The sequence below is a fragment of the Somniosus microcephalus genome, chromosome 7 (assembly GCF_052327205.1).
Source record: "Somniosus microcephalus isolate GS21.2 chromosome 7, FLI_Smic_1.0, whole genome shotgun sequence".
NCBI classification, from domain to species: domain Eukaryota; kingdom Metazoa; phylum Chordata; class Chondrichthyes; order Squaliformes; family Somniosidae; genus Somniosus; species Somniosus microcephalus.
In genome coordinates this window covers 156,698,469-156,718,277 of record NC_140993.1, presented here as the reverse complement: position 1 = coordinate 156,718,277, position 19,809 = coordinate 156,698,469, and the positions used below count along the sequence as shown (strand labels likewise).

At 47.3% G+C, this 19,809-nt stretch overlaps 1 protein-coding gene across 1 annotated transcript in view; it reads left to right on the top strand.

Moving 5' to 3' along the window:
- Positions 1-14,220, top strand: part of prdm14 (PR domain containing 14) — a 41,250-nt gene extending 27,030 nt beyond the window's left edge. Inside the window, exon 7 of the mRNA XM_085993965.1 lies at positions 14,009-14,220. Coding sequence (XP_085850091.1) covers positions 14,009-14,220 — 212 coding nt within the window. The remainder of the gene's footprint in view (positions 1-14,008) is intronic.
- The last annotated feature ends 5,589 nt before the right edge of the window (positions 14,221-19,809 follow it).

Genomic DNA, 19,809 nt, shown 5'->3' with positions numbered 1-19,809 from the left:
GGCAGATGCACTATAATGTGGATAAATGCGAGGTTATCCACTTTGGGGGTAAAAACAGGAGGGTAGATTATTATCTAAATGGCAATAGATTGGGAGATGGGGAAGTGCAGAGGGACCTGGGTGTTCTTGTGCACCAGTCACTGAAGGAGAGCATGCAGGTGCAACAGGCGATTAAGAAGGCAAATGGTATGTTGGCCTTCATATCAAGGGGGTTCGAGTATAGGAATAGGGATACCTTACTACAGCTGTACAAGGTGCTGGTGAGACCGCATCTGGAGTATTGTGTACAGTTTTGGTCGCCCCATCTGCGGAAGGATGTTCTTGCCATGGAAAGAGTGCAACGGCGATTCACCAGGCTGATACCTGGAATGGCGGGAATGACCTACGAAGAGAGATTAAATAGTTTGGGCTTGTACTCACTGGAGTTTAGAAGATTGAGAGGGGATCTCATCGAAACATATAAAATTATGGCAGGCCTGGACAGGCTGAATTCAGAGAGAATGTTTCCAATGGCCGGGGAGCACAGAACCAGGGGCCACAGTCTAAAAATAGCGGGCAAATCATTTAAAACAGAGATGAGGAAGAATTTCTTCACTCAAAGAGTGGTGAGCCTGTGGAATTCCCTGCCACAGAGGGCTGTGAAGGCTAATTCAATAAATATTTTCAAGAGAGAATTGGATATATTTCTGAAGGCTAAGGGGATTAAGGGTTACGGAGAAAAGGCGGGGACGGGGTACTGAACTGGTAAGATCAGCTATGATCTCAGACGAAGATCAGCCATGATCTCATTGAATGGCGGAGCAGGCTCGAAGGGCCGAATGGCCTACTCCTGTTCCTATCTCTATGTATCTATGTATATGTTAATAATGGGGTGGAGGAGCAGAGGGATCTGGGGGTACAGATATATAAATTACTGAAAGTAGCGATGCATGTTAATAATGGGGTGGAGGAGCAGAGGGATCTGGGGGTACAGATATATAAATTACTGAAAGTAGTGATGCATGTTAATAATGGGGTGGAGGAGCAGAGGGGTCTGGGGGTACAGATATATAAACTACTGAAAGTAGCGATGCATGTTAATAATGGGGTGGAGGAGCAGAGGGATCTGGGGGTACAGATATGTAAATTACTGAAAGTAGCGATGCATGTTAATAATGGGGTGGAGGAGCAGAGGGATCTGGGGGTACAGATATATAAATTACTGAAAGTAGCGATGCATGTTAATAATGGGGTGGAGGAGCAGAGGGATCTGGGGGTACAGATATATAAATTACTGAAAGTAGCGATGCATGTTAATAATGGGGTGGAGGAGCAGAGGGGTCCGGGGGTACAGATATATAAATTACTGAAAGTAGTGATGCATGTTAATAATGGGGTGGAGGAGCAGAGGGGTCTGGGGGTACAGATATATAAACTACTGAAAGTAGCGATGCATGTTAATAATGGGGTGGAGGAGCAGAGGGGTCTGGGGGTACAGATATATAAATTACTGAAAGTAGGGATGCATGTTAATAATGGGGTGGAGGAGCAGAGGGGTCTGGGGGTACAGATATATAAATTACTGAAAGTAGGGATGCATGTTAATAATGGGGTGGAGGAGCAGAGGGGTCTGGGGGTACAGATATATAAATTACTGAAAGTAGGGATGCATGTTAATAATGGGGTGGAGGAGCAGAGGGATCTGGGGGTACAGATATATAAATTACTGAAAGTAGCGATGCATGTTAATAATGGGGTGGAGGAGCAGAGGGATCTGGGGGTACAGATATATAAACTACTGAAAGTAGCGATGCATGTTAACAATGGGGTGGAGGAGCAGAGGGATCTGGGGGTACAGATATATAAACTACTGAAAGTAGCGATGCATGTTAATAATGGGGTGGAGGAGCAGAGGGATCTGGGGGTACAGATATATAAATTACTGAAAGTAGTGATGCATGTTAATAATGGGGTGGAGGAGCAGAGGGATCTGGGGGTACAGATATATAAACTACTGAAAGTAGCGATGCATGTTAACAATGGGGTGGAGGAGCAGAGGGATCTGGGGGTACAGATATATAAACTACTGAAAGTAGTGATGCATGTTAATAATGGGGTGGAGGAGCAGAGGGGTCTGGGGGTACAGATATATAAATTACTGAAAGTAGCGATGCATGTTAATAATGGGGTGGAGGAGCAGAGGGGTCTGGGGGTACAGATATATAAATTACTGAAAGTAGTGAAGCATGTTAATAATGGGGTGGAGGAGCAGAGGGGTCTGGGGGTACAGATATATAAATTACTGAAAGTAGCGATGCATGTTAATAATGGGGTGGAGGAGCAGAGGGATCTGGGGGTACAGATATATAAATTACTGAAAGTAGCGATGCATGTTAATAATGGGGTGGAGGAGCAGAGGGGTCTGGGGGTACAGATATATAAATTACTGAAAGTAGTGAAGCATGTTAATAATGGGGTGGAGGAGCAGAGGGGTCTGGGGGTACAGATATATAAATTACTGAAAGTAGTGAAGCATGTTAATAATGGGGTGGAGGAGCAGAGGGGTCTGGGGGTACAGATATATAAATTACTGAAAGTAGTGAAGCATGTTAATAATGGGGTGGAGGAGCAGAGGGGTCTGGGGGTACAGATATATAAACTACTGAAAGTAGCGATGCATGTTAATAATGGGGTGGAGGAGCAGAGGGGTCTGGGGGTACAGATATATAAACTACTGAAAGTAGCGATGCATGTTAATAATGGGGTGGAGGAGCAGAGGGATCTGGGGGTACAGATATATAAATTACTGAAAGTAGTGATGCATGTTAATAATGGGGTGGAGGAGCAGAGGGATCTGGGGGTACAGATATATAAACTACTGAAAGTAGCGATGCATGTTAACAATGGGGTGGAGGAGCAGAGGGATCTGGGGGTACAGATATATAAACTACTGAAAGTAGTGATGCATGTTAATAATGGGGTGGAGGAGCAGAGGGGTCTGGGGGTACAGATATATAAATTACTGAAAGTAGCGATGCATGTTAATAATGGGGTGGAGGAGCAGAGGGGTCTGGGGGTACAGATATATAAATTACTGAAAGTAGTGAAGCATGTTAATAATGGGGTGGAGGAGCAGAGGGGTCTGGGGGTACAGATATATAAATTACTGAAAGTAGCGATGCATGTTAATAATGGGGTGGAGGAGCAGAGGGATCTGGGGGTACAGATATATAAATTACTGAAAGTAGCGATGCATGTTAATAATGGGGTGGAGGAGCAGAGGGGTCTGGGGGTACAGATATATAAATTACTGAAAGTAGTGAAGCATGTTAATAATGGGGTGGAGGAGCAGAGGGGTCTGGGGGTACAGATATATAAATTACTGAAAGTAGTGAAGCATGTTAATAATGGGGTGGAGGAGCAGAGGGGTCTGGGGGTACAGATATATAAATTACTGAAAGTAGTGAAGCATGTTAATAATGGGGTGGAGGAGCAGAGGGGTCTGGGGGTACAGATATATAAATTACTGAAAGTAGCGATGCATGTTAATAATGGGGTGGAGGAGCAGAGGGATCTGGGGGTACAGATATATAAATTACTGAAAGTAGCGATGCATGTTAATAATGGGGTGGAGGAGCAGAGGGGTCTGGGGGTACAGATATATAAATTACTGAAAGTAGTGAAGCATGTTAATAATGGGGTGGAGGAGCAGAGGGATCTGGGGGTACAGATATATAAACTACTGAAAGTAGCGATGCATGTTAATAATGGGGTGGAGGAGCAGAGGGATCTGGGGGTACAGATATATAAATTACTGAAAGTAGCGATGCATGTTAATAATGGGGTGGAGGAGCAGAGGGGTCTGGGGGTACAGATATATAAATTACTGAAAGTAGTGAAGCATGTTAATAATGGGGTGGAGGAGCAGAGGGGTCTGGGGGTACAGATATATAAATTACTGAAAGTAGTGATGCATGTTAATAATGGGGTGGAGGAGCAGAGGGATCTGGGGGTACAGATATATAAACTACTGAAAGTAGCGATGCATGTTAATAATGGGGTGGAGGAGCAGAGGGATCTGGGGGTACAGATATATAAATTACTGAAAGTAGCGATGCATGTTAATAATGGGGTGGAGGAGCAGAGGGATCTGGGGGTACAGATATATAAATTACTGAAAGTAGTGATGCATGTTAATAATGGGGTGGAGGAGCAGAGGGATCTGGGGGTACAGATATATAAATTACTGAAAGTAGCGATGCATGTTAATAATGGGGTGGAGGAGCAGAGGGATCTGGGGGTACAGATATATAAATTACTGAAAGTAGCGATGCATGTTAATAATGGGGTGGAGGAGCAGAGGGATCTGGGGGTACAGATATATAAACTGAAGGTAGTGATGCATGTTAATAATGGGGTGGAGGAGCAGAGGGGTCTGGGGGTACAGATATATAAATTACTGAAAGTAGCGATGCATGTTAATAATGGGGTGGAGGAGCAGAGGGGTCTGGGGGTACAGATATATAAATTACTGAAAGTAGTGATGCATGTTAATAATGGGGTGGAGGAGCAGAGGGATCTGGGGGTACAGATATATAAATTACTGAAAGTAGTGATGCATGTTAATAATGGGGTGGGGGAGCAGAGGGATCTGGGGGTACAGATATATAAATTACTGAAAGTAGCGATGCATGTTAATAATGGGGTGGAGGAGCAGAGGGGTCTGGGGGTACAGATATATAAACTACTGAAAGTAGCGATGCATGTTAATAATGGGGTGGAGGAGCAGAGGGATATGGGGGTACAGATATATAAATTACTGAAAGTAGTGATGCATGTTAATAATGGGGTGGGGGAGCAGAGGGATCTGGGGGTACAGATATATAAATTACTGAAAGTAGTGATGCATGTTAATAATGGGGTGGAGGAGCAGAGGGATCTGAGGGTACAGATATATAAATTACTGAAAGTAGTGATGCATTTTAATAATGGGGTGGAGGAGCAGAGGGATCTGAGGGTACAGATATATAAATTACTGAAAGTAGCGATGCATGTTAATAATGGGGTGGAGGAGCAGAGGGATCTGGGGGTACAGATATATAAATTACTGAAAGTAGTGATGCATGTTAATAATGGGGTGGAGGAGCAGAGGGGTCTGGGGGTACAGATATATAAATTACTGAAAGTAGTGATGCATGTTAATAATGGGGTGGAGGAGCAGAGGGATCTGGGGGTACAGATATATAAATTACTGAAAGTAGCGATGCATGTTAATAATGGGGTGGAGGAGCAGAGGGATCTGGGGTACAGATATATAAATTACTGAAAGTAGCGATGCATGTTAATAATGGGGTGGAGGAGCAGAGGGATCTGGGGGTACAGATATATAAATTACTGAAAGTAGTGATGCATGTTAATAATGGGGTGGAGGAGCAGAGGGGTCTGGGGGTACAGATATATAAATTACTGAAAGTAGCGATGCATGTTAATAATGGGGTGGAGGAGCAGAGGGGTCTGGGGGTACAGATATATAAACTACTGAAAGTAGCGATGCATGTTAATAATGGGGTGGAGGAGCAGAGGGATCTGGGGGTACAGATATATAAATTACTGAAAGTAGTGATGCATGTTAATAATGGGTGGAGGAGCAGAGGGATCTGGGCGTACAGATATATAAACCACTGAAAGTAGCGATGCATGTTAATAATGGGGTGGAGGAGCAGAGGGATCTGGGGGTACAGATATATAAATTACTGAATGTAGTGATGCATGTTAATAATGGGGTGGAGGAGCAGAGGGATCTGGGCGTACAGATATATAAATTACTGAAAGTAGTGATGCATGTTAATAATGGGGTGGAGGAGCAGAGGGGTCTGGGGGTACAGATATATAAATTACTGAAAGTAGCGATGCATGTTAATAATGGGGTGGAGGAGCAGAGGGATCTGGGGGTACAGATATATAAATTACTGAAAGTAGCGATGCATGTTAATAATGGGGTGGAGGAGCAGAGGGATCTGGGGGTACAGATATATAAATTACTGAAAGTAGCGATGCATGTTAATAATGGGGTGGAGGAGCAGAGGGATCTGGGGGTACAGATATATAAATTACTGAAAGTAGCGATGCATGTTAATAATGGGGTGGAGGAGCAGAGGGATCTGGGGGTACAGATATATAAATTACTGAAAGTAGGGATGCATGTTAATAATGGGGTGGAGGAGCAGAGGGGTCTGGGGGTACAGATATATAAATTACTGAAAGTAGTGATGCATGTTAATAATGGGGTGGAGGAGCAGAGGGGTCTGGGGGTACAGATATATAAATTACTGAAATAGTGATGCATGTTAATAATGGGGTGGAGGAGCAGAGGGGTCTGGGGGTACAGATATATAAACTACTGAAAGTAGCGATGCATGTTAATAATGGGGTGGAGGAGCAGAGAGGTCTGGGGGTACAGATATATAAACTACTGAAAGTAGCAATGCATGTTAATAATGGGGTGGAGGAGCAGAGGGGTCTGGGGGTACAGATATATAAATTACTGAAAGTAGCGATGCATGTTAATAATGGGGTGGAGGAGCAGAGGGATCTGGGGGTACAGATATATAAATTACTGAAAGTAGCGATGCATGTTAATAATGGGGTGGAGGAGCAGAGGGATCTGGGGGTACAGATATATAAATTGCTGAAAGTAGCGATGCATGTTAATAAGGCCATTAAAAAAGCACACAAAGCACTGGGGTTCATTTCAAGTGAGATAGAATTGAAAAGTAGAGAAGTTATGTTAAACTTATATAGAACCGTGGTTAGACCATACTTGGGGTTGGATTTTCTTCACCTCGGTGGGTCCGGGCTGACCGATGTCGGTGGCGGGTCGCGGCCCCGCTGCTGGCTCCATCCTGCTCTGGAAAATGAATTTACGTTGCTAAGGCTTGTTAAGCCCACCCAGCGCATTTCCCAAGCCAGTTAGAGGAAGCAGGCCTGGTGACATCATTCATGACATGTCATCAGCCGGTTTTCTTAAAGGGACCATGGCCAACTTTGTTTTGACATTTGTGCTGTCAGTGTTCTACAGCATTGAAGTGCTGCAAACACTGACAATCACTGCACAGAGGTGCATGGCTGCCCCCAGGTTATCCCCCGACTCCCTCCATATGCTTATAGAGGGAGTCAGAGCGTGCAGGGAGGTCCTCTTCCCTTCCCATGGGTGGAAGAGACCACCCCAGGAGACCAAAACAGCCTGGTTGCACATTGCACAGGAGGTCACAAGTAGGGATGTCATTAGGAGGACCTGGGTGCAGTGGCACAAACCTTTCAATGATCTCATTAGATCATGAAACATTAGTACATTAGTGTCAGCTGTGGCTCAGTTGGTAGCACCCTCGCCTCTGAATCAGAAGGTTGTGGGTTCAAGTCCCACTCCAGGTACTTGAGCACATAAAACTAGGTTGATACTCCAGTGCTGCACTGTCGGAGGTGCCGTCTTTCAGATGAGATGTTAAACCGAGGCCCTGTCTGCTCTCTCAGGTAGACGTAAAAGATCCCATGGCACTATTTCAAAGAAGAGCAGGGGAGTTATCCCCGGTGTCCTGGCCAATATTTATCCCTCAACCAACATAACAAAAACAGATTATCTGGTCATTATCACATTGCTGTTTGTGGGATCTTGCTGTGCGCAAATTGGTTGTAAAGCAATTGAGACATCCGGTGGTCGTGAAAGGCGCTATATAAATGAAAGTCTTTCTTTTCTTTCTTTTACAAAGCCACATTCACCTTCATCCTCTTGTGCCTCTCATCATTCTGCCCTACCCTACTCCTGCACATCCTTACTCACACCAACATACCTTGCACCTTCACCCATCCCCCTCTCTCTATCTACATTATCACATTCCCATCTCACTAGCCACCCCTCACACTCACCGTCATCCTAGTGCAATCATACCAACTAACAACACACAAGGGTAGCCACTTGGGTGTTTTATCCAATGTTCATGTAAAGTTTCTGTTAATGTGCTGTCAAACATTGAAACCTTTATTTTCAACACTTTCCGTTCTTGGACAGATTTGTGTACACCTTTGGAAGTGGCTTAGTGAGTTGCAGTGAATGGTGATACATAATGGTACCCCCCGCAATGGTGATGAGCGTGAAAGGAATGGCTTTGACATTGTAGGGATGCTTTATGGTGATGGTGTGGGGTGGTGCCAACCTGGCGCATCATGTGGCAGCTAGGGCGTACAGCATCAAGTGAAGTAAATCTGGCCATGGTGAGGCCATCCCTGGCCTCCCAGGCAACAATGTGGTCGGGTGCTGATGCCCTGTGTCCTGTGCAACATCAGATGATTGCGGAGAATGTTGGTGTTGTTGTTGGTGCTGGTGGTGTGCCTGGTGCTGCTGGTGTTGGGGCTGATTGTGGTTGGATTCTGAGGACCAAGGTGAGACAGTATAAAGGGCACCCATGTTGATGGAATAGATGGCAGGTGAAGTAGAGATGACAGAAGCATTCTGTCAATGGTGAGAGAGTTCTTCCAATGAGTGGAAAGTGGAAAGCCTGCAGAATCTGTGCTGAAATGGGCTGATAAACAGCTTGTGGCTGAGGAAAGTGATGGTCTGTCAGCTGCGAGCTTTTACTTTACATTTGAAGTTGTCAAGTAATCAGCTGGAGCAATGGCCATTCAACTCCCCGCCTCAGGTTCACAGACGTGGTCCCTGAGCAGCGTGGACCCCGTGGGCGAGCAGTGAAAGTTAAAAGGAAAGGTTAAAAGCATTATTAAGGGGTCTGTCAACAACTAATAATTGGTTTAATTGGGTCGCCTACCTCTGCGGGTTGGGTCAGATCGGAGATCACACACGCGCCATTGGGAAAGGCACATTGCGGCGGCTTGACAGGGGTCCCAGCCCGCTGTCCAAAAAAATCAAATGTCCCACCCGACCTGCCACTGATCCTACCCACTGTCCCCCATGAAAATTCCGGCCGATGAGTACTGTGCACAGTCTCCATATTACAAAAAGATATAGAGGCACTGGAGAAGGTGCAAAAAAGATTTACCAGGATGATACCAGAACTGAGAGGTTATACCTATCAGGAAAGATTGAGCAGGCTGAGGCTCTTTTCTCTAGAAAAGTGAAGACTGAGTGGTGACCTGATAGAGGCCTCCATGATTATGAAAGGGTTTGATAGGCCAGACGTACAGAAGATGTTTCCGCTTGCGGGGCAGACCAGAACTAGGGGCCATCAATATAAATAAATCCAATAGGGAATTCTCTTTACCCAGAGAGTGGTTAGTATGTGGAACTGGCTACCACAAGGAGTAGTTGAGGCGACTAGCATAGATGCATTTAAGGGTAAACTAGATAAACACAAGAGGGAGAATGGAATAGAGTGATATGTTGATGGGGTTAGATGAAGAAGAGTCGGAGGAGGCTTGCGTGGAGCATAAACGGTGGCATAGTGGTTAGCACTGTTGCCTCACAGTGCCAGAGACCCGGGTTCGAATCCAGCCTCGGGCGACTGTCTGTGTGGAGTTTGCACATTCTCCCCGTGTTTGCGTGGGTTTTCTCCGGGTGCTCCGGTTTCCTCCCACAGTCCAAAGATGTGCGGGTTAGGTTGATTGGCTATGATAAATTGACCCTTAGTGTTAGGGGGATTAAATAGGTGGGGTTACAGGGATAGGGTGGGATATGTATTGGGGTTACGGGGATCGGGTGGGATATGTGTCGGTGCGGGCTCGATGGGCCGAAATGGCCTCTATCTGCACTGTGGGGTTTCTGTGATTCTGTGATTCTGAAACAGCGGGATGGAGCTGTTGGGCTGAATGGCCTGTTTCTGTGTTGTAAATACTATGTAACTATTGCAACCTGGGATAAGATCAGCTAACTCAGTTCAGACCAGGAATCAAACCTAAAACCTTTCAATGTATGTGGATTAGTGCTACATCGGACACTGCCTTTATCCACAATATCAGCAGGGGTTTAACTTTAAGGACAATAAGTTGGCTGCTACACCAGCTACAGTTACACTGTAATATTCAGCAACAGTGACACAAGTAGGGCAATGTTAACCTAATCTGGCCATCGGGAACCTCATGTGATCGGGAAGAATGCTGGTTTTACAACCCGCCTGATTTTACTCTCCTTTGAAGTCAGTGGAGAGTAATATTGGGCAGGGTGTAAAACCGGTGAGCTACATTTAAGTTACCCACAAGGTATCTGTGCTGAGTTAACTGATCTTAGTTGAGGTGTTATAATTGGCCTCATGGCCTACAGGCTAGGGAAGGGTTTCCCACTACTGAACGGTATCCAGTGACCTTTGTTGCAAGCTGCGCAGGTGTAGACATTGGGTGAAGAAAAGATTGGGTTCGGCTCTGACATCCTTCATGATCAAATAGCTAGGCTTACATGAAGTAGTCACTTGTGAGAGGTGTTGGCACTTGTGAAATCCTACCTCAGAAAGAGTCAGTGTATGCAAAATTGGAGGGAACAAAATTGGAAAAAAAGACAATAAAACAATTTGGGGGGAATTTTAACCTAAAGAAATGGGTGGGTTTGGAGCGTGGGGGCAGTTAAATTGTTAAAAATGGGATTCCTGATCTGATCCCGCCTCCAACTCGCCCACTTCCAGTTTTAATGGAGTTGAGATGGGGGGGTGCGAGGGGGGGGGCAGGAGACCAAGCTGCTCCCAGGTGGCAGAATGTCAATTTAAATATTATAATGAGGCAGGAAGCCTCTTTTTTAAACTCCATTTTGTTTTTAACAGCATGTGGACGGGCTTCTCACAATTCATGAAACCCAGCAGTTAAAGCGAGGTGGGGACTGCTGGATCTAGGTGGTAAGTGGCTTTATACCTACCTCCTGGAACCGGGGTCCCTACCTAACCCACACCACATGATCAGAGACCCCCCACGATCACCTCCTCAGGCCTCCCCCCCAGGTCTCCCCCTCCCCAACGATGATGCTGAGGCTGACCACGATGCTCCGGTGGCCAGCCCTGATCTACTGTTCACTCACCCCGATCATCTGACTCCGATCGTCTGCCCGGCCACCCATCCGCACACCCCTCCGCACCCCTCCGATCCTTTCCCCGGTCCATGCTCTCCCCGCCCCCCCACCCCGATCCACTGCCTGGCCCTGATCCCCGATCCACTGCCTGGCCCTGATCCCCGATCCACTGCCTGGCCCTGATCCCCGGTCCTCGCTTCCCCCCTCCCCCCGATCCACTGCCTGGCCCTGATCCCCGATCCACTGCCTGGCCCTGATCCCCGATCCACTGCCTGGCCCTGATCCCCGGTCCTCGCTTCCCCCCTCGCCCCGATCCACTGCCTGGCCCTGATCCCCTGTCCTCGCTTCCCCCCCACCCCCGATCCACTGCCCGGTCCCGATCCCCGGTCCTCGCTTCCCCCCCCTCCCCCCCCCGATCCACTGCCTGGCCCTGATCCCCGGTCCTCACTTCCCCCCTCCCCCCGATCCACTGCCTGGCCCTGATCCCCTGTCCTCGCTTCCCCCCCACCCCCAATCCACTGCCCGGTCCCTATCCCCGGTCCTCGCTTCCCCACCTCCCCCCGATCCACTGCTTGGCCCTGATCCCCGGCCCTCCCTCCCCCCCTCCCCCCAATCCACTGCCTGGCCCTGATCCCCGGTCCTCACTTCCCCCCTCCCCCCGATCCACTGCCTGGCCCTGATCCCCGGTCCTCGCTTCCCCCCAACCCCAATCCACTGCCTGGCCCTGATCCCCGGTCCTCACTGCCCCCCCTCCCCCCGATCCACTGCCTGGCCCTGATCCCCGGTCCTCGCTTCCCCCCTCCCCCCGATCCACTGCCTGGCCCTGATCCCTGGTTCTCGCTTCCCCCCTCCCCCGATCCACTGCCTGGCCCTGATGACCGGTCCTCGCTCTGCCCCCCCCCACCCCCGATCCACTGCCTGGCCCTGATCCCCGATCCACTGCCCGGCCCTGATCCCCGGTCCTTGCTCTCCCCCCTTCCCCCGATCCACTGCCTGGCCCTGATCCCCGGTCCTTGCTCTCCCCCCCCCTCCCCCCGATCTACTGCCTGGCCCTGATCCCCGGTCCGTGCTCTCCCCCCCCCCCTCGCCCCGATCCACTGCCTTGCCCTGATCCCCGGTCCTCGCTCCCCCCCTCCCCCCGATCCACTGCCTGGCCCTGATCCCCGGTCCTCGCTCCCCCCCTCTCCCGATCCACTGCCTGGCCCTGATCCCCGGTCCTCGCTCCCCCCCTCCCCCGGTCCACTGCCTGGCCTTGATCCCCGGTTCTCGCTTCCCCCCTCCCCCGATCCACTGCCTCGCCCTGATCCCCGGTCCTCGCTCCCCCCCCCTCCCCCCGATCCACTGCCTGGCCCTGATCCCTGATCCCCGGTCCTCACTCCCCCCCCTCCCCCCGATCCACTGCCCGGCCCTGATCCCCGGTCCTCGCTTCCCCCCTCCCCCGATCCACTGCCTCGCCCTGATCCCCGGTCCTCGCTCCCCCCCTCCCCCGATCCACTGCCTGGCCCTGATCCCCGGTCCTCGCTCCCCCCTCCCCCGGTCCACTGCCTGGCCTTGATCCCCGGTTCTCGCTTCCCCCCTCCCCCGATCCACTGCCTCGCCCTGATCCCCGGTCCTCGCTCCCCCCCCTCCCCCCGATCCACTGCCTGGCCCTGATCCCCGGTCCTCGCTCCCCCCCCTCCCCCCGATCCACTGCCCGGCCCTGATCCCCGGTCCTCGCTTCCCCCCTCCCCCGATCCACTGCCTCACCCTGATCCCCGGTCCTCGCTCCCCCCCCCTCCCCCCGATCCACTGCCTGGCCCTGATCCCCGGTCCTCGCTCCCCCCCCTCCCCCCGATCCACTGCCCGGCCCTGATCCCCGGTCCTCGCTTCCCCCCTCCCCCCGATCCACTGCCTGGCCCTGATCCCCGGTCCTCGCTTCCCCCCTCCCCCCGATCCACTGCCTGGCCCTGATCCCCGGTCCTCGCTCCCCCCGATCCACTGCCTGGCCCTGATCCCCGGTCCTCGCTACCACCCCCCCTCCCCCCGATCCACTGCCTGGCCCTGATCCCCAATCATCGCTCCCCCCCCCTCCCCCCGATCCACTGCCTGGCCCTGATCCCCAATCATCGCTCCCCCCCTCCCCCCGATCCACTGCCTCACCCTGATCCCTGGTCCTCGCTCCCCCCGATCCACTGCCTGGCCCTGATCCCCAATCATCGCTCCCCCCCTCCCCCCGATCCACTGCCTGGCCCTGATCCCCGGTCCTCGCTCCCCCCCTCCCCCCGATCCACTGCCTGGCCCTGATCCCCGGTCCTCGCTCCCCCCGATCCACTGCCTGGCCCTGATCCCCGGTCCTCGCTACCACCCCCCCTCCCCCCGATCCACTGCCTGGCCCTGATCCCCAATCATCGCTCCCCCCCCCCTCCCCCCGATCCACTGCCTGGCCCTGATCCCCAATCATCGCTCCCCCCCTCCCCCCGATCCACTGCCTCACCCTGATCCCTGGTCCTCGCTCCCCCCGATCCACTGCCTGGCCCTGATCCCCAATCATCGCTCCCCCCCTCCCCCCGATCCACTGCCTGGCCCTGATCCCCGGTCCTCGCTCCCCCCCTCCCCCCGATCCACTGCCTGGCCTTGATCCCTGGTCCTCGCTCCCCACACCCCCCAATCCACTGCCCGGTCCTCGCTCCCCCCGATCCACTGCTTGGCCCTGATCCCCAATCATCGCTCCCGCCCTCCCCCCGATCCACTGCCTCACCCTGATCCCCGGTCCTCGCTCTCCCCCCGATCCACTGCCCGGCCCCGATCCCCGGTCCTCGTTCCCGCCTGCCTCCAACCTGCCTTCCTCCAGAAAATTCCGGCCTTTGTCTCTCAGGTTCTAGAAACAATAGAGATTCAAAAACAGTGACTGTAGTGTCTGGTATCATGAAACCACTCCTTACTTAGACCACAACAGATCTAGTCGCTCCGATTAAAATTGCTCATTTACTTCCTGTGGAAAACTTGTTTTTTTGTTTCAGGTTCTAACATCTACATTCATTTGCTAATCAGGTGAGAGTCTCCAGGTAGATGCTGCTGCCACCCAAGCATTGCACAGTATACCGACCAATCAGACAGACTCTGTGGATGGAGAATACCTTTACAATTCAAGTGAGGAGCCATTGGCAGCCCCACAGAATCCATACAAAGAGGAGAGCAGCCCCTACCGAGCTACTACAGGAGTCACCATACTGCACAATGATGGCTACAGACCCTGGAATTAGCAAACCATCGACAATCTAACCACAGACTGACAGATACTTAGCAGAGTGTATTTGCTAAACTACCACACAAGTGCAGGCGGTTCCTTTCCTGCTCTCAGGGTTAGCAAATTACTGGATTAATGCAGTTTTAAAATATATATATATATAATTATTAAATATTTTGCACACTTCTCACATTATAGATCCTTTAAATTCCTTTTGCTAAGATATTGATTCCCAAAATGCACACTGTGGCTTACTTTTGCACTGATTGAATCTATATTGAGAATTGCACACACAGCAAGGAATCACAGTTAGACGAAGGAAGTGAGATTATTTGTGAACATGTAGTAAAATCTGAAACAACCTCTTAATTATGATTTGAACTATCTCTAACCTATATTAGTGTATATTAATATAATATACTATTAGAGACAACGTTATAAAGATCCATTTCTTGCTTACATCTTTTCTTAAATATTGTGCAACGCCTAAAATAATGCATAACTGGTTTAGCTCTCCTAGTGGCTCAGTAAGTTTATCCAGTTAGCCCTGTGGGCCAGCAAGGTCCCTGATTCGATCCCCAGTCTGAGTTAGCTGATCTTAGACTGAGTCCCGGTAAGCACACTACAACTGTCTTCAGCACCCCTGGATTAGGGAAAGAAAGAAAGTCAGTTAAGGTTACCACTCATGATCGCTATCCAGCAATCTGCACAGCTGGATATGCATGTGTGGACGTCGAGTGAGCACAAGGTCAGATGGCTGTGATACTTCCATGATCCAATAGCCTACCAACACTCACTGTCAATGCTCACAAACAAATAGTGGCCACTTGGGAGAGTCAATAACTTCAGGAAAGATAAATAAAGGAGGGGAAGGGAGAGAATTGGTGAGAGAAAAAAGGAAAAGAAATTATAACTAGTTTATTGAGAAATGTTGTGATTAGACCAGGATTAGAAAGGGTACTTTGAAATGTTGTGTTTTGATCAGATGTGCATGATATTGATTTGACTATACTACTAATAGCATGCTGGCTAGTAAATTTTTCCAACAACATGTATTATAAACTCAGGATGCTCTGCAGGACTTGACACTAACATTTTAGGCTACTTGCCAACTAAATGATACAAAAAGCTCATTTATTTCAGCCAAGAAAATTACCTCATGTTTGATAAATTACTTTTAGTCCATGTATAAATACTCTGAGCTTCCAGAATCTTTTTGTAGAAGAATCTTTTATTGATTCTTCTTTCATTCCAACAGGTACAAACGCTTACCACATTCATCTGAAATTCCATTCTCTGCTATTTTAATTTAGTGGAGAGAAGAATTCTCAAATGAATTTATTAAATGCAGAATCATAGAATCTTACCACACAGAAGGAGGCCTATCGGCCCATTGTGCCTGTGCCGGCTCTTTGAAAGAGCTATCCAATTAGTCCCACTCCCCCGCTTTTTCCCCATGTCCCTGCAAAAATGTCCTTTTTCAGTATATATCCAATTCCCTTTTCAAAGTTACTGTTGAATCTGCTTTCACCACCCTTTTCAGGGCAGTGCATTCCAGATCATATAACACACAATGTTATGTGAGTATAACTGTCCAAGGCAAAAACAGGTTTAACATTTACCATTGTTTTTGTCCAATGACCAGTTGCATGACACAAATGTCTAAATAATTTAGCCAGGATTGGTAAACAGTGGGCCACATAACATGCAGGGCAGTGGAAAACTGTGGTTCGGAATGGTATGAATGGATTACTCAGTACAGTCTTAGTGCCGGGTGCCCCCCAATATACTTACAGAAATCAGTACTAGGGTGTTATAACTTACAACTTAGAAGCCGCAGGCATGAGCTGAGTCACAGTGGCATCATCGTATCCTTTGGTTTTGTTGCGGCACACGTTATAATAATGATCTTTACCCTTTAAATAGTTCAAATCAATGTTATCTGAATTTATTATTCAAATCAGTAAGTTAAAAGTAACTCAAATGAAAATAATTCATCTTTCACAAAACGAATCAGTAAATATGATTTTCAGATTGTCCTTTTCCTCTGTGTGGATGTTTTCAGTTACACTTTTAAATTTACTAAAAACAAGCAAAAGCTGAATTTTCAGCCGCAGTTGCCTTTTCCCAGGAATTGTTTGTACTGTACTACAAAGGTACAGTATTAATAAATGAATTAATAAATGGATTGTATCAGATGTCTTAAATCATGAACAAAAATGACTCTCCCTTCCACTTTGTCCATCAATCACTCAGTAGTTTCGCAGCAACTCAATTCACAAAATATTTTCCTGAAATGACTCCTAGATTAAATTGCATAATTAGCCAAGCATTGAGTGGCTTGTGCACTGCTGAAACCTTATTAGCAGTACCAGCACCATAACGTAGTGGGGTATAGTTCAAATTGCCACACCGATGAGCTTCTGGTTTTTGTTACAGTGGTGTGGAGTAGTGCTGAGGTGAGGCCAAATAAGAGGAAGCCAAAAGGGTCATCATTACCAAGGCACTCTTTCACACCTCACAATTGAGCAGTTGATGTGTGAAAATATAAAGGACGTTTACCCTTAAATAACAATCAAAAATTTCACTGGCCCTTATGTGTGGTAGCGCGTGGTAACCACAGAATTATGGAAAAACTGCAGAGCTGAGGTTTTTTATTTATATACCTTAACCACAGGTCTATTTTAAGCAAGTAAGCTTTAGTGTTGTGCTCTGGGTGCAATGCAACCGTAACACTACCTCAAGTCTTTATGTGGCTGTAGTAGTTCTGATAATTTAACTGTTTTACAATGCAATCAAGAGTTTGTATGTCGGTGTCTTGCTGTTGTGTTAAACATATATTTCCATAACAATGTGTGCTTCAATATTTATAGCATTGGAAGTTTTAAGTGGTTTGTGGTATTTTATGTGGATGTAGATATTTTGTTCAATTTATAAAGATGATTTCATGGCAATCCAAAATTACACAAAGGCAAAATGCTTAATATTTAGTGGTATCAAGGAAACAAAAATGAAAATATTCCTGTGTTTCATACAGGTTTAATATTTGTCTTTCTATGTGTTTTGGCAATATATTGTACACTTGATATTAAAATCCTTGCAATATATTACTGTTAATGTTACGACTACTTTAACCTTATGCAAAGCAATTGAAATTATAAAGCTGCTAATTTAAAGGCTGTTTGTTTTAGGATATGCATTTTCCCCTACTTAATGCTGTAGTCCAGTTCACAAGAGAACACATTTGTTTGAAGATTGTTATTAAGGTATTGTGTGTGGTAGGGATGGAAAGAATGGAATAAAATGAAACTCTGCTGGGAAGTGTTGATTATTTTTTTCCCAAATTTCTGGTATTGCCCCATGAGGAGAATGGTTGTAAAAGTCACTTACAATTAAAGCAGAACAAACCCCGTTCGCTAATTAAAGCACGAATATTCATGAAAACACAAACAGCCAAGTCGGAGGCCTTTCCACTGGGATCCCACAGCTGTTTGCTCCATTGCACCCAAACCTCATGTATAACAAATAGATTCTTTTTCAGACACGTAAGTGAGTTTTTAAAAATGAATGCATTTCATATCAATTTGCCTGATTGCTGATCTTTTTCGCTCATTGACCAATTGGAGATAATATTTGTCTTGCTGAATGATTGTTCAATAATGAGATGGATGAACAAAGGAGCGAGAATGAAAATTAACTATGCAAGGCACAAACTTCATGACAATAGACTGGAACAGTGAGGTGGTTTTGCTGGTGTCGGGACAAAGGACATTGGTCCGGTGACATCTGCTGCCCTTTGAGAGCTCCATCGTGTCGCCAAATGTCTTGGAGTTTGTTTTTTAGACCCTTTTCAGCAGTTCTTCACAGGGAGTCTGGTGTTCAAAGAAAAAAAAGTCCAGCTAGCTCAGTAACACATAATGCTGCTAAAAGATATTGATTAGGGTTCTTCTGCTCAATAAACAAGTTAAAGCATTTTCGGCTGTGAGATCTACACTGTTAGTGTTGTTTGCTAATGAAACCTGTAAAGCAAGATTACTGCATTAAACCTTCAGATTACAACCTCCCCACCCCCAGTCCCCACAAGTCTGCCAAATGTTGCGTATCTTCTTTCCTTTTCTTGTTTATGTTATTTATCATTATTTTAGTACCCAGTCATCTTATATTTCTCACTCAGGAATAGGTTTCTATGATAAGTCTTTTGATACTGGGGTAAAATGAAACAAAAGTGAAAATCTGAACTAAAACGAAAAATGCTGGAAATACACAACAGGCCCAAAAGCATCTGAAAAGAGAACGGACAGGCCAGGACTATACCTGAAACACTAGCCTGTCTTTTCACTTTCCAGATGTTAACCGACCTGCTGTGTGTCTCCAGCATTTTCTGGTTTAATTTTCAATGCTAGGATGCGGACTTTTGTTTTTCAAAGATTTTTCTAAACAGCTAATCAGAAAATGAACCATGGCATAATACGGATGTGGTGTCACATCAGTCCCAGGTACGGGTGCGATGCAGATGTGGTGTCACATCAGTCCCAGGTACGGGTGCGATGCAGATGTGGTGTCACATCAGTCCCAGGTACGGGTGCGATACAGATGTGGTGTCACATCAGTCCCAGGTACGGGTGCGATACAGATGTGGTGTCACATCAGTCCCAGGTACGGGTGCGATACAGATGTGGTGTCACATCAGTCCCAGGTACGGGTGCGATTGGCCATGTTCTACCTCGTGCCTGTCCAGATCACCGGTGTTTGTGCGTGAGGCGAGGGGCACCTTTACTTTTTTACCTCTTCATTTCCCTTCTTTAGGCTGACCACACTGGTGATATTCCCTCGAGGAACACATTTTTTTCCCGATGTGTTTGACCCACAGACTTTCTCTAAATGGCTACCTGTCAGTTCCTATTTCAACGCTACCTCGTTCTATAGCAGTACTGAGCAGAAACTGATATATTACCTGTATCGATTCTCTCAGAGCTGACCGGGTGGAAAGGAACCATTCCGGGCTTGCTGGGCTCAGACTCTCAGCCGCGTGGGATCGTAAACTCCCCATTAAAGGTCTTTCATTCAATAACTTCTAAGGAAAGTTATTCAGTAAAACGCAAATTTTCCAGATCAAAAAATAATCAGAAATTAAATGAATGTTTAAATGCTGTCATGTAATCTCCATTGTATTGTACAAGTTTCAGTAAATGTACTTTAAAATTAAAAAAATATTCTAACGCATAGTTTTAAGCACCAAAATACCATATAAACACAGAAATTAATATATTATTAACAATAAACACCAAACCATCCTGATTTGGGCAAAAGTTGCTGATGGCCACTTTGACATTGATATAATTCGGTTTATATCTTTACCTTTTTCACTCTTTTCCCACCAATTTCTCTCCTCATCCCCGGCTGGAGAATATGGGCTCCTATTACAAGTTCACGCTGCTGCTGTGGAGCCTCACCCACTGGGAATATTAGGAATTCGGGCTCAATCCCCCCTAATTTTTCATCCACTAAAATTAATAGACGGAACATCATTTTGGGTTCGTCTGAATTGCTATTCGGTAATCTTGGTGGGAGAGGCACCGCGTCAGAAACATTGAGCAAATAAAAT